This window comes from Sturnira hondurensis, unplaced genomic scaffold (genome assembly GCF_014824575.4).
Source record: "Sturnira hondurensis isolate 20B ecotype Veracruz unplaced genomic scaffold, ASM1482457v3 Scaffold0019006, whole genome shotgun sequence".
Taxonomy (NCBI): Eukaryota; Metazoa; Chordata; class Mammalia; order Chiroptera; family Phyllostomidae; genus Sturnira; species Sturnira hondurensis.
Window position 1 is genome coordinate 13,093,430 of NW_028091637.1, and position 14,791 is coordinate 13,108,220.

The 14,791-nt window shown below is 38.6% G+C and overlaps 1 protein-coding gene across 4 annotated transcripts in view; it reads left to right on the plus strand.

The window, feature by feature from the left end:
* Window positions 1-14,791, plus strand: part of GOLGA4 (golgin A4) — a 90,714-nt gene that overhangs the window by 17,870 nt on the left and 58,053 nt on the right. For all 4 annotated transcript variants that reach the window (XM_037070725.1, XM_037070727.1, XM_037070728.1 and 1 more), the window contains 4 exons: window positions 654-719; window positions 6,583-6,897; window positions 10,388-10,435; window positions 12,795-12,851. In XM_037070725.1, coding sequence (XP_036926620.1) covers window positions 654-719; window positions 6,583-6,897; window positions 10,388-10,435; window positions 12,795-12,851 — 486 coding nt within the window. The remainder of the gene's footprint in view (window positions 1-653; window positions 720-6,582; window positions 6,898-10,387; window positions 10,436-12,794; window positions 12,852-14,791) is intronic.

Sequence of the window (14,791 nt, forward strand, 5' to 3'; positions counted from 1 at the left end):
TTAAGGTTTTATTTTTGTTTTGAGAGAAGGGAAGGGAAGGAGAAAGAGAGGGAGAGAAACATCAATTCGTGGTTGCCTCTCACGCACCCCTACTGGGAACCTGGTCTGCAATGCAGACATGTACTCTGACTGGGAAGTGAACTGATGACCCTTCCGTTCACAGGTCTGCACCCAGTGCACTGAGCTACACCAGCCAGAGTGGCCTATTTCTTGTTACCAAGATATTTTTCAGAGCTTAGCTCAAGTAACTTCAATTTGAATATTCTTTTATTGTAGGGAACTATTGCTATTCTTTTTCTGGATAGTTTTCATTTGAATGAATTTTGTTAATTGAAACTCTTACGTTAATTTTGTTGTGGAGGAAAAATTGGGGACATTATAATAGGGAAAGAAGTGTGAGTAGCTTGAAATGAATTTTACTACATACTAATCTTCGCTATTTAATTATATGTGTTACAGCAAAATTAATTTTCTAAAATACTTACCAGACTAGTTTTGCCTTGCATGAAAACATTCTAATAAATGGACAATTACTAATTTTGTTTGATAAATGTATCTAATAGGTGTTGGTACAGGGCCTTTGTTTTTGATAATTTTAGAACTTTAGATTTTTTCTTCCTTTTTTACGATGTTTTGATGTTTCTTTTTCTTAGAATGCGTCTATCCAAGCTACAAAGACTCCTGACAGTGTTAATGGAAGTGAACCAGTGACTCCTCAGGTCTGTCATTTCAGAATGGTCAATCTGCATTACTAGCATTTGACTTTACATCGGAACAGTGATATCCAAACAGTTGATGCAATATGTGTGATAAATCCAGCCTTGTTGATTGTTTCTTGGAAAAAGTTTTGAATGAAAGTGGTTTTTGTATGTATACCAGTCATGTAAGATTTCATTATTATTCATTTAAAAAAATTAAAGAAAACCTTTAAAGGTTTAACCCTTAAATTAAAGAAAACCTTTCAAAAGGTTTTTCAAAAGAGAAAACCTTTTGAAAAAAGGAATATAACTTTATAGTTGTAAAAGAAAATAGAGGAAGTCATATTGAAAGAGACATTATGTTACATAATTTTAAAGGAGGATATGAAGGAAATGAGATCTCTTTTAAAATTTGCTCCTAAATGTGCTAATGCAGTGTATTATTCTGCTAGAGAATTTAGATTATCTTTGATATTTCAAAGTTATTTGGAGATTGGGGCTAACTGACATTGTTTTGACTCCTTCCAAAAAAGAGAGGAAAATAATTAAAGAAAATACTAAAATGAACATTTGTTACTTTGGTGTTAGCGATGATTTATTATCATGAACCTGGCTGTTGTCAGCAGTCTCTAAATGTAGGGAAATAACATTTCTAATTCTGTGAATCTGGTGCATGAACATAAACAATTTGCGAGCTAAATGACTTATGAACTAAGTTATATAGACTAAACATTCTAAAGTATTTGTCTAGCAAATATATAAATTATAGCTCCCAACTCCATGAAAAGGTTACCTGTGAGCTGAAACCCTCCTTCCTTTCAGGGATGATGGTGAGGCTCTGGGCCTGTTAACGAGTTCCTGGGCCTGTTAACTCTGGCCTTGAGCTGCATCCCTCATTAGTCCCAAGTCTTTTACAAACACATCATTTCCAATAAGTGCCATGAGGTCGGGGTAAAATATTGAGAGGCACTGGCCTAAGTGGTACTGGACAGATCCAGTGAGCTGTAAGGGGAATTGTTAAAGAATGTTATTATTTCAAATTCCCTCTTTCTTTTATAGAATAGTCTGAAAAGACTCAATATAGTTAACTGAATACAAAACTATAATGAGTGGTAACCAGCTTTATAACAAATTTGAGAGATACTTAAGTTTTAATTAGGTTAAATAATGAACATGGGTGATATTTAGGAAGTAAGTTCGCTGAAGGCTTTGAACTTTCTTCAAAAAGAAAAAACAAATATTTTCCTAAAAAAGAATAAGATAGTATTTACTGTGTCAGGCAGGCATTATTAACCATTGTATATATATAATCTCAATTAATTCTTATAATGAAGAGGGGCTTTCACTTAGTGACTCAGATCACTTAGTTCACTTTTAAACAGATTTTTGACAAGGTAGGTGCTTGTTGTTAGCGAGTTAGTGTATGTCTGCGAAGAGGAGGGGTGCTTGCTGTGGCTGGGCACCTGGACAGCAGCAGGAAACGAGTTTATGAGGCACGGCTCCCTGTGACCCGTTGTTCCTGGGTAGAACGTCTTGTGTAAATGAATAGTTTTGGCCCACAATATAATGAGTAGGGCAGGGATGTCATTATAGACAGCTATTCATTGTCCTTATTTAAGAAGGCAAAAGTGTGTATGTCAGAAAAATTTCTTTTAAATGCAGTTAACTTTTAAATTGCTTAATGCAGTTCATAATATTCAGCTAATGAATCTGATCTTCATTCATTTTCAAAAGAATGCAGAGAGCTGACCTTTAACTTCGAACATACTTATACAACTCAGATATTTGAAGATAATTAGTTATGTCACCACATCATAGAGAAAAACACATTTTTCAAAACAGTCAATATTTGAACATTTATCTGGAAAGCTGTGAAATGGTTTTACTGAATTGCAGTGTTAGTACTTCAGCAGTTTGGGAGGAGTCTAGGACCTGGAGCTACTCCCTTATTGTAGAGGTGAGACTTCAAGCATGAAAGCCTAAATTGTTTGCCCGACCAAGGACAGGGTCTCGTTACTCATAGTACTTCGGAATTATTGTAGATAAACACAAAACATCACTCTGTCTAGATATAATTTTTTGCCATATATTGATTGCTTCATTTGAATTTATATGCTATTAAAACAAAATGAGAACTGAATATATAAAATTCAATAGAGCAAAACACAGGGATTTAAATGCCTGTTCTCACATGCTATTTTGGGGAAAATCCTTTTGAAAACCATGTGTGAATTTTAAAATATAAGATAAATTATATATAGTATTAAAGTTGAATTTTGAATTTTTGTTGCTGTTTTTTAATATTGCTTTTTCCTTTATTTCAATAGTTTATTATGAAAATTTTCAAACATACAGAAGTTGAAAGAACTTTAAAATGAATAGCTGTATACCCACCGCCTACATTTTATCATTGATACTTCACTGTGCTTGTTTTATCATAAACCTGTCCATCTATACATGCTTCTATCCATCCCGCAATAAACTTTTTTTGCTTGTTTTTAAGAGGTGGGATACTTCTATTTATTTAAGTATGGTTGGTATACAATATTATATTAGTTTCAGGTGTATAATACAGTGATTCAACATTTGTGTATCTTACAATATGATCACCATGCTAAGACTAATAATATTAGTCACTATGCAAACTGTCGCTATGCAAACTTACCTCAGTATTATCATTATTTTTTACTAAGAAAATGACCAAATTTAGTATATACACGTGTATGGAACCCCACATAGGAGAGAGAGTCTGAGACCCCACGTGCAGGAGAGGTTCAGAAACAGAAATGGAACATAGGTGTAGAAGACAGCCTGAGCTGGGAATGAGGTGGGGGCCTTGCGGGCTGCAGAGGGTTACTGCAGGATGAGCAGAGCAGATGCTCAGTAAACCGAAGTTTGTCCTGCCCTACGGGTAGGTCAAAGGAGGTCATCTCTGGAAGTCTCTTATGGGCAAGACCTCTAATTTAAGTTCTAGGTAGTTAAGGCGGGGGCAGAAGTGTCTCTTGAACCTGGGATTAAAGTTGCCTTTAGCTCAGAACAGTCTGCCCACCACAGAGGCCCATTGGGGGGGGATGACTCATTCTGAACCGTCACAGTTCCCTCCTCTGAAACTTCCCTGGAAGTGTCACGTCCCAGAAGTTGTGATGGTAAATTGTTCTATATCTCGTTAAACCAGTCTCATTCTTGAGAAAAGGTCGGTTCACTTAAACAGTTGCGCGCATTATTACCGACCATATTCCCCTTCACCTTTTTCACATATCTCCCCAATCCCGCTCCCTTCTTGACACCACAGACTGGTGACAGTGTGACTTACAGGTTTGTCTGTATGACATTTCAGTTGAGAACAGAAGGCAGCTGGAGATAGGTCTGAATAAGAGCAGTGGTAGGTAAATAAGGGATTGAAAACGAGGTTAAAATGGGGGAGACAGAAAGGAGTAAAAAGTAACTTATGTGTCCATTTAGTTTTTTTAAAGATTTTATTTATTTTTAGAGAGAAGGGAAGTGAGGGAGAAAGAGAAAAACATTGATGTGTAAGAGAAAAACTCAATCAGTTGCCTCTCATATGTGCCCTGACTGGGAACCGAACCTGCAACTCAGACATATGCCCTGACTGGGAATCAAACCTGTGACCTTTCACTTTGCGGCATGACGCCTAACCAACTGAGTCGCACTGGTCAGGGCTGTGTCTATATAGTTTTCCTTATACATTTCTCCTCTTTAACCCCCATCAGGTTTTTTTTTATTTTGAAATGAATTATATATAAATCAGTATCTTTGGTACTAGAAATCTGACAATCAAAAATGACAGCTTAATTTTTCACACATCAGAGGGTTTGGAGATAGTCATGAAGTACCCTTCTCCCTTCAGGCACCTTTCCGGACAGCCCACAGGCTGGAATCACTAACTCAAACATGTTACTCACAAACACAGATGTGGCGGTTACTGAGCCTGTCAGCTTCTGCAAATATATGTCTTTGATATATTGTTCATTAGCTTCTGATCCTTAAATAACAACTATTGCTAGTGTCATTCAAACTTGCTCCGCTTTATAGGGAAATTTATAGGAAGAGTGTATGAATTGGAAAGCACTTTTTGCTTGGGTCAGAAGTAGCTGGTAATGGGACATTACTAAAGTGTCCTTAAAGTTTTTGAGCTTGAGGATCCCTCCTTTACTCCAAGACCATCTCTGTCTCCCCAACGTAAAGGTAAAACACCTGAAAGTACGGGAAAATATAAAAATAAAAATCACCTAAAATCTTACTTTTAGAACCACTCACTCTGACCTGGTTCTAGGGGTGTTTGTGTAAATATACATATAAATTAAAATTATGTGTAATTACTTTAAATCACAATGAGTCCACAGTAACTTATTTTTTTCAATTTAGTATTTTATCTTGAACCTTCTTCTTTCTACAAAGCATCCTCTAGTGGTTGGGTTGTTTCCGGTTTTCACCATTGTAAACAACCTGAGATAAGTCTTGGTGCCTGTGAGGGGAATGGGTCAAGTTATCCTCTCTCCCTCTCTCACCTTGCCAAAAACCATTATTAAACTCAGATTCCTGAGAAAAGTATTTCTGGTTTGATTTTCAAAGCGTATACTAAAGAGAACCTTTTTGATTTCCTATAATTTTTGCCTACACATGACGTCAGTCTCCCCTGAGCATTTTGTTGCTGGCATCACTGAGATCTCGTAGGTGATCTTGCTGTACTAATGAGGAGGAGTTTCTAGGAAACACTTGTTAAATATTGACTGCTCACCTGAAACTAATATAATATTGACTGTCATGTGTAATTGAAAAAAATTTTAAAAATGCAATTAGAAAAATACTGCTGTCACCTGACCAGAATATTATTGTAGTTGGATGGCCCTGGCCAGGGAGATCAGTTGGTTAGAGCATTGTCCCCATGTGCCACGGTTGGGGGTTTGATCTCCACTCGGCATGTACCAGAAGCAACCAATGAATGCATAAATAAGTGGAACAACAAATCAGTTTTTTTCTCTCTCTCTTCCCCCTGCATCTTCTTCCATCCCTCTCCTTCCCTCTCTCTCTCTAAAGTCAATAAATAAAAAATTTTAAAAGAAGAACAGTGGAGCTTGGAACAGTTTTTTTTAATTGTTATATTGCTTTATTGTTTTTATTAAAATTAATGTGTTATCATTTAAGCTGATTAAGAGACTAGCTCTTGCTTATCATATTTCTAACATCAGACTTACTGATCTATGCAGAGGGCTCTAGCTCAGACTTTTCACCCATCCTGTGTGATGTTTTTAATGCCGATTTCTATTCCCAGTAGACAGAATGGTAAGTAGAGCAGTTGGTTGTCACTAGGAAGTTCTGCCTGGCATTCTCTTAGGAACAAAATGGGCTCCCTATACATTATCACCCCTCCCCCATTTCCCTCCTCTGTAGGAGGGTGATCAGGAGCCAGTGCTTCTATAAAGACTTCAGGTAAAGTTCACTTGATTTTAGCCACAATTTCATACTGCATATTATATACCCATTTTAGGCACTGGGTATATACTGGTGGTACTGCCTCAAAGGATCTTACAGTTTAGTGACCTGTGAGGTCAGCTGGGAAAGTATTGCTTCCTTCTTTCTTACAGATGTGGAAACTGAAAGGAAGTGACTTAGTGAATGAAGGTCATTCCACTGCTTGGTGACAGACCTGGGACCTACACCCCAGTACTCTGATTCCAGGTCCAGCAATTTTTCAGAAATAACCAGGTGTCTCTTCTTTTTCAGAAAACAGTGTATTATGTTAAAGGTCAGGAATATTAATTGAATATGCTAGAGCTTTTAATAGATTGTTGCTGGTGATAGGGAATGATGGAAGTTGAACTGTGTATTTTAATCCACATGTTCTGTTGGGTCTCTGTTACAGTCAGGTGACACACAGACTTTGGTACAGAAACTGCAGCTCCGGGTGCCTTCCATGGAGTCTTTGTTTCGAAGTCCCATCAAGGAGTCTCTGTTCCGATCTTCTTCTAAAGAGTCTTTGGTACGAACGTCTTCCAGAGAATCCCTGAATCGACTTGACCTAGACTTGTCTGCTGCCACCTATGACCCACCCTCTGATATGGAGAATGAGGCCGAAGACTCACTAGGGAATTTAGACGGCTTCAACAAAGACCAGCTGATTCAGTGGTTGCGAAGACTGGAACGAAGGTTGCATAGCTACAAAGCAAAATATTCTGAGGTAGGAGCATAACTTTTTTGTTGGAAGGAAGATTTCTTCCCCTGTGCTCTAATTCATACGAGGTTTTACTGTGTGGCCTTCACTCCTGTGGTTGGCTACACTGTTGATTCCTTGGATGTGCTGGTTACTGATGGCAGGTCATCTGTGGCACTATCTAGTTGGTGACTTGCAGTGGTACAGTGGCTTTGTGGCAGGGTGCTTGGTAAAGTTTTGGCAATTATTGTCCGTAGCCTTCTGGTTCTCACATTCTGTGCCCTTCTGCTTGGACAGCCATTGCAGAGTTACCATCTTTCCTTCTCACATCCTCTCCTTTGTTTATCCTCTAAGTTCGGTGGCTCTAATGTGACCTCTTCTGCCAACCAACTTTCATTATTACCCCAATGACGTTGCAAATGGTCTGATTTTCGGACACATTAGTTCACTCTCATTGTACCTACATCTAAACTTTGCCTCAAATCAGTCTTCTAACGTCTAGCCCCCTTGAGGATGACACTTTCAGTTTGGTCAGGAGAAGAAGAAGTGCCCTTCCACCTGTCTTTTCTGTCCTTCAGGGACACGGCACCTTCCCTCCACGGGAAGGAAGGAAGCTGCGCTGCATTAGCTGTCCTCCCACCCTGTGCGGTTGAGACAGTCCTTCCCGGGGAAAACCTTTCTCGGGCAAGTTGCCCATGTTTTGTTTGTTTTTTACAATGCTCAAATGTTACTGTCTTAACATTTTATAAATCAGCATTGTAGTTCATTTTAATTAATGAATAATAAAGTTCAAGATTAGTGTGTATGTATGTGTGTGTGTGTGCATAGTTAGCCATAACTTTTATTTCCAATTGTGGCTACAATATGGGAACCAAAAGAACAAAAAAGAACCCAAAAGAACAAAAAAAAAACCCTAGATGAAATATATAAAGTATCTTTTAAAAACTATAAAATACTGACAAACTAGGAAGGAATTATTAGGCTAAAACCTATTGGCTGGCTGGAACCCAGAGATGTAAACAGGGCATGAAAGCCATGTATCTCATGGGGCACACTTGTGGAATCAGGCAACTTTTTCCTTTAAAATTTTTTTCTAATTTTTATCTTTTTAATTTTATCAAAGTAAGTAAAGGTCTTGATTTTTGTTGGTCTAGATTTATTTATTTTCACTAACTTATTCATGGCTTTTATGTTTGAAGCTGGAGCAACAGTTTAATTAGTATGTAAGTGCATAAGACACTATGCATTTGATATTTATGGTGCCATTTAATTTTGCATCATTGCAAGGTAGATATCACTTTGCCAAGTGGTGTCAGCTCTATTTTGTAGAATAGGGGTTAGAGCAGGGGTGTCAGACTCATTTTCACTGGGGGCCATGTCAGCCTTGCGGTTGCCTTCCAAGGGCCGAATGACATTTTAGGACTGTATAAATGGAACTTAACAGTTAAGCAAGAGCGTGGCATTTCTGCCAGGTAGAAACAAGGTGCCAGACTGGATAAAACAAGGGGGAGGGCTGGATTCGGCCTGCGGACCTTGTGTTTACCACCTGTGGGTCAGAGACTCATAGAGACTTCATCATGGAGATGAGGTAACTTGCTTACTTAAGGTCATATAGGTAGCAGTTGACAGCGTCTGCTTTGATTCTGGGTCTGCCTGGTGGTTTCTGCTAGTCTGTGCTGCCTCTGGTAGAGGTATGCAGCTCATTAGGGAAAATAACCCATAAACTGTGCCTTTACCTTTTCTCACCTGTCTGGTCTTAAGATAATAAGTTAAGGGTCCTTCTCTTAGGCAGAATTTTTTTTTTGTATTGTTAATCTCTTTTTTTGAGGCAACTTTCATTGTTAACTGCCTCTTCACTCAAGGTATCAGGAGAGGCATTTAGGAGTTCAGAGCAGTTTCTAAAGGAAAATAGCGGGGTGCAGAGTAGGGGAGTGCTTCCCCTTAAAACTGCAGCCTGTCTTTTCGGAGACCGCTGGCTCTTCTAAAGTAAGGTCTGGGCCCTGGCTGGTGCAGCTCAGTGGATTGAGCACGGGCCTGCAAACCACGTGATCATGGTTCGATTCCCAGTCAGGGCACATGCCTGGGTTGCAGGCCAGTTCCCAGAAGGGAACTCACCGGAGGCAACCATACATTGATATTTCTCTTCTTCTCTCCTTCCCTTCCCCTCTAAAGATCAATAAATAAAATCTTTAAAAAATTAAAAAATAAATAAAGTAAGGTCTAGATAACTCATTGGAGCCATGTGCTAGCCTTCAGATAAGTAATGCTATACAATTTATAGGTTTAAAAGATTTGTTAGTTCATACTTTTGTCAAGTTAAGCTAGAATGTTTAAATATCCTATGTAGGTTAAGTGGTCAAACATTTCTTTAGGACCTCAGTTACCAGTTTTCATCTGTTGGTTATGAGTTCTTTTCCTGAGTCTTTACACAGCCATAGTCACAGATCCTACAGCCAGAAGAACTTTTAGAGATGAATTACATGGTCAAGCAAAAATCACCTGGAGAGCTTGTTAAAACACACATTCCTGTGTCTCCCTGCTCTTCCTCCCCCAGTTCTCTCTCTCTCTCTTAAATCAGTAATTGGTTTATTTTATTTTACTTTTTTCATAATGCAGTTCCATTTTTAATTTTGGGGGTAACTTTGTGCTGCTTTCTATGGTGACTGCACCAGTCTACATTCCCACCAACAGTGCACTGGGTTTTCCTTTCACTTGTTTGTTGGTTTATTGATGGCCATTCTCACTGATGTAACATGATATCTCGGTGTGGGTTTCATTTGCATCTCTCTGATGATTAGTGACATTGAGTGTCTTTTCATATGTTTCTTGATCATCTACCTGTATGTCCTCTTCCGAGAAGAGTCTACTCAGGTCCTTTGCCCATTTCTTAATTGGGTTGGTTTTTTGTTTTTAATCTTTATTGTATTTTTTTCTCATTACCATTTCATCCCCCTAATACTTCCCTCCCCCTAGCAATCACCACACTGTTGTCCATGTCCATGAGTCCTTTCTCCATTTTGCCCAATCCCACCCCCCTAACCTCCCTCTACCCTCACCATAGCTGCCACCTGCTCTCAGTTAGTCTGGAGCGGAGCCCACGAAGTTGTTTCTAGTGAGCTCCCAGATGATGCTGTGATGGTGCTGGTCTGTGACTGCCTTTTGAGCAGTCTTCTAACTTGAAGCGAGTTGTCTCTAATTCCCACCTATGAGTTAGGTACTGAAATGTAAGGAGGCACGTGTCTAAGGTGAAGTCAAAAGGGGATTTACTATCTTTATTTTTATAGAGTTGAGTTTTCCTTTTAGTTTTTAGAAATATATTCCCTATGTTGTTTAGTTTGGCTGTATATGCATCTAATTAGGTTGAATTTGTCTTAAATAAAAGGATTCTTAAGATATATTTTTTTACTTTAGTGGAGTATATACTCCACTAAAACGTTGTTTTAGTGGAGTTCAGAATAAGTTAATTGCATTTAGTTAGGAATGGCAAATGTTATTGATGACTTTTTCTTCATTTCAGCTTAAAACAGCTTATCAGACTCTTCAGAGAGAGAAGAAAAAGCTACAAGTAAGTGATTTGTTGGCTGTGATATTGATTCATACATAATTTTAAGATTAGAAAGGATCCTATGGTAAGATAGTTCTATCTTCACTTGTAATAATTTTTCATATGATTAAGTATTTCACCTGCTTTACCATTACTGGTGATTTGATAGAGAGAGAGAAGGATTCCAGAGATTCTACCTAGTAGGGATGGGCTTCCTTCAGTTTGGGACCCCTGCAGTGCGTAAGTGGGTTGGCTTTAAGGCGTGTTTGTCTCTTTCAAGCACGTGTCCTAGTGTCTCAGGCTGCAGGCTGCATTTTTGTTTCAGTAGTAAAGAGACACACAGCCTTCAAAGCTTCCCCTTATGTTTTTTAAATATCTTCAGACACCCCTGTTTCTTATTGTATCGGAGTCCAAACCCAAGCATCCTCTATTCTATTTCCTTTGGGAAGCTCTTGGTTAAGTGAGGAGAGAGGAAGCTATTATAGCTCTTCTGGGGGACCCACCCTGGCCCTACTGTGTCATCCGGTTCATGGGCAGAAATTTTCCACTAGGTATCACATGTCAGAGCTAAGAGGAAATCTCCACTCTACTTAAAATGGTGCTGTCATTGTGCTGTGTTATTTATAAAATATAGTATTGTTTTTACAGTAGAAGTTATTTAAAAGTTTAGCATTTTGTGCCATTTAAAGATACTAACCAAAAGTTACGAATTTTGGTAAAGTTAATTAATTTCCCCTTGTACATTATTTTAAAATATTTAATGTGCCTTAAATGTTAATCTCCATTAAGTACATTAAATTTCATGGCTTTGGTATATAATATAATCAGGATGGCAACATTAGTTATTTATTGTGGATTTATTGTTCTAATTGTAATGTGTGAGTTAGATTATTACAAATAGAGTTTTTAATTTTTTAAAATATTTTCTAAAATGAGTTATGTAGAAGTGGGGAGTGGTTCTGATTTAATCCTCAAAAAGTCCTCTTATTCCTAAATTCTGAGGGTATGTTGATTGTGTTTCTGTGAGTTGTCTATGGATATTTATTTTAGGTGTATGTATTTCTACCACTAAGTGGCGATAGAGAATTGTGGTTGTGTAGACCCAAATATAAAGGGTGTTGGAGATGAAACTCAGTGATTTTTTGCTCTTTTCTGTACGTCTGTATATGCCCATATCTGCATGCCTAGGAACCTCTTCATTAAATAGCCAAATATCCTTTCATATAGACAATGAACTTAAAATCGTAAGTATTGCCAACACTATTACCAGTGCTATTCATACTACCTTACATTTTCAGCTCTTACTGGGTGCCAGGCATTATGATGTATTTAGTCCTTAAACCTCTCCTGTGAGGAAATGAGGAAGAAACGCGACTTGTTCATTGTTACACATCTTGTCAGAGGTAGGGAGGAGAGCCGGGCCCCTTCCCGGCAGTTAGACTTCGGAGTGTGTGCTTGTAAATACTGCGCTGCAGTTTTTCATCGTTCTCGGCATTGCATCTTCCTGCACTTAAAACTTACATATTATACCAAACAAAGCCTGTGTTCGTGGCTTTAGGGGGGAAAAGCCTTTAGTTTTGGTTTTATTCACTTACAAGGCCTCGCAGATACAACCCAGTCACACTCCCTTAAGCCATAAACAAACCATTTGCCCACCTTTATCTCTGTTTTTGTTGTTGGTCTACCCAGGCCAGTGAAGACTCAGATTATCCCATTTCTTTACCTCTGTATTTATATTGTATAGGAAAATACAGTTATTTTCTTTCCTTAGACCATAACTTTTCAGATTTAATTTCCTAACTAGTGAAAGGCACCCGTTTCCTGGCCTCTCCCACCTCACCCAGGAAAGGATGAATTATTTTATCTTTTAATATTATTTTTTAGTTTCTTGATTTTTATGTGTGATTACTAATTTAGCAATCTGTAGTTCTTGCAGTTTTCTCCTGGGCGTTTTTTTTAATATAGAAAAAGATTTTTGTATTTAAGTCACACCAAAAAAATCTCTCTCAAACAGGCTGGTAATTGACTTGTTCCACACTTACAGGATACAATGAAATAATTAATTTGGAATTTGATGTAACTTAAACATCTTTTTAATTTTTAAAGTTAACATGCAGTGGAACGCCTTTTGTGTGGTGTACATGTGGTTTGTGGAAGCACTGCCACAGCCAGGGTGCAGAACAGGTCTGTGACATCATGACTTGACTTTTAACACGTTCTCAGTGTGGCTAGGACTGTAACATTTCCAGTCCTGTTCTCCATCCTCATGTTATTTCTGGATAAGCAGTTGTAATATTGTAAAAATAATTATTTTTGACTTGCTTTATATTACTATGCCAAGCAGTTGTTTGACCTAACTTTATTTTTATTTTAATTAAAGGGTATATTAAGTCAGAGCCAGGATAAAGCACTTCGGAGAATTGCAGAGTTAAGAGAGGTAAGTTGTAGTGACTAGTACTTTGAGAATAGTAATTACATCTCTTTCTTTTTAAAAGAATGTATTTATTTATTTTTAGAGAGAGGGGATGGGAGGGAAACAGAGAGGGAGAGGAACAGCGATGTGAGAAACATTCTATCAGTTGCTTCTCTACCAGGGACTGAACCTGCAGTCTAGGTATGTGCCCTGACTGGGAGTTGAACGGTGACCTTTTGCTTTGTGGGATGATGTCCAGCCACCTGAGCCACACCAGTCAGAGCAGTGACTAAATCTCTTATTTTTATCAGAACTTTTGTTTATGCTGGGTCGTTTCACGTGTACTTTAGTAGTTACAGTAATAGCTCACCAGCCCAGTCCTACAAGATCAGAGATCAGGTCCTATAGTTTTTATTTGTGTGGTTTTCCACAGATCTGTATATATACATATATATAGTTGGTGGAGTTAGGGAAATAGGAATGTCTTACTTATCAGTAGAGTAATATCATTTACCTGCGTGAACAGTCAGTGGCAACGTCCAAGGCTAAACTGTCCCTTCGGTTAGGTATTTCAGGCTTCTTTTTGTTTTTCCTAACCAACAATCTTTTTGGTAAAATAAAACAAAAATTTTATTCATTGTAATTCTGGGGGGTAAATTTTACAGTGAAGTCATACAACAGTATCTATAGCTTATATGTATGTGGTGACCACTGTTGTAATCACCACCAATGTCAAGGAATAGATTGGATGTTAGGCATCAGGTTTTGAGAGTGTTCGTAGTAGTAGTATTACAGCTGGAGACAGGAGTCACCTGTTTTTTTCCCTTGTGCTGCTCAGTCTTTCTCCATTAGGGGTCCCTGACTGCAGGAGCTACTCTCAGGAAAATACTGAGTGGGCCACAAACTTCTGTTTTATTACTAGATGGTTAAGTACCCATGCAATGTTTCTCATTGCTGGCTCTTAGTAAATATAGGTCTCCTCTTTGTGTTTTCTGTAATTTAAATGATAGAACCAGTATTCTAAGGTATATCAGTGGGAAAAGAGAAAGGGCCTGCTTTGTTAGCAGGCTTCAGCTAAGCTTACGCACTCAGGTCCGGGTATTGAGGGACTTAGAAAACTGTAAGAGAGCCTTGGCTGAAAGGCATGCCCTGCTGAGATCTATGGCAAGAAGTAGATGTGCCTACTCGTCAAAGAAGAGGGGGCTCTGAATAATCTGGATGCTGCCAGTCGGATTGCAACTCTTCCTCCTCTTTTGGGGAGCTGGTGAAGGGGTGAAGGAACATGCAGAGACAAAGTGATGTAGAGCTAAAGCATATAGCGTAGTGTAAATCCATAACTGTACTCGGCAACTTTATCTGCCTTTCTCAGGGAATACTTAGCCACAGATTGAGTTTCAGTGCTTCAAAACATTTTTTTTTTACAAAATTGATTTGAGAGGGAGGAAGAGAAAGAGAGAAACATCAATTTGTTCCAGACATTTATGCATTCTGCATCCATTGGATGACTCCTGTACGTGCCCTGACCGGGAATCAAACCCACAATCTTGGCCCATGGGAACGACACTAAGCAACTGACTTGTGTGGCCAGAGCAGCTCTTTTTTTGTTATCTGCCCACCTGTTTTAGTTCTCTGTTGCTGTTATCCTATAACAAATCACCACAATTTAATGGTTTAAAATAGCACACACGTATTACATGAGAAGTTTGACACAAGTCTCACTGGATTCAAAGCAAGGTATCAGTAGGTCTGCATTCCTTCTGGAGGCCTCAGGGGAGAATCAGTTGCCTTGCCATTTCCGTCCTGTAGAGGTGCTCGTATTTGACCTGTGGCCTCCTTCCTCCATCCAAAGGCAGCACTGTTGCATCTCCCTGACCATGCGTGCAGTCACTTCTCCCTTTCTCTCTGAACTCAGGAAAGGTTCTCTGATTTGTAAGGACCCATGCGATCAGATTAGGCCAGCCAAG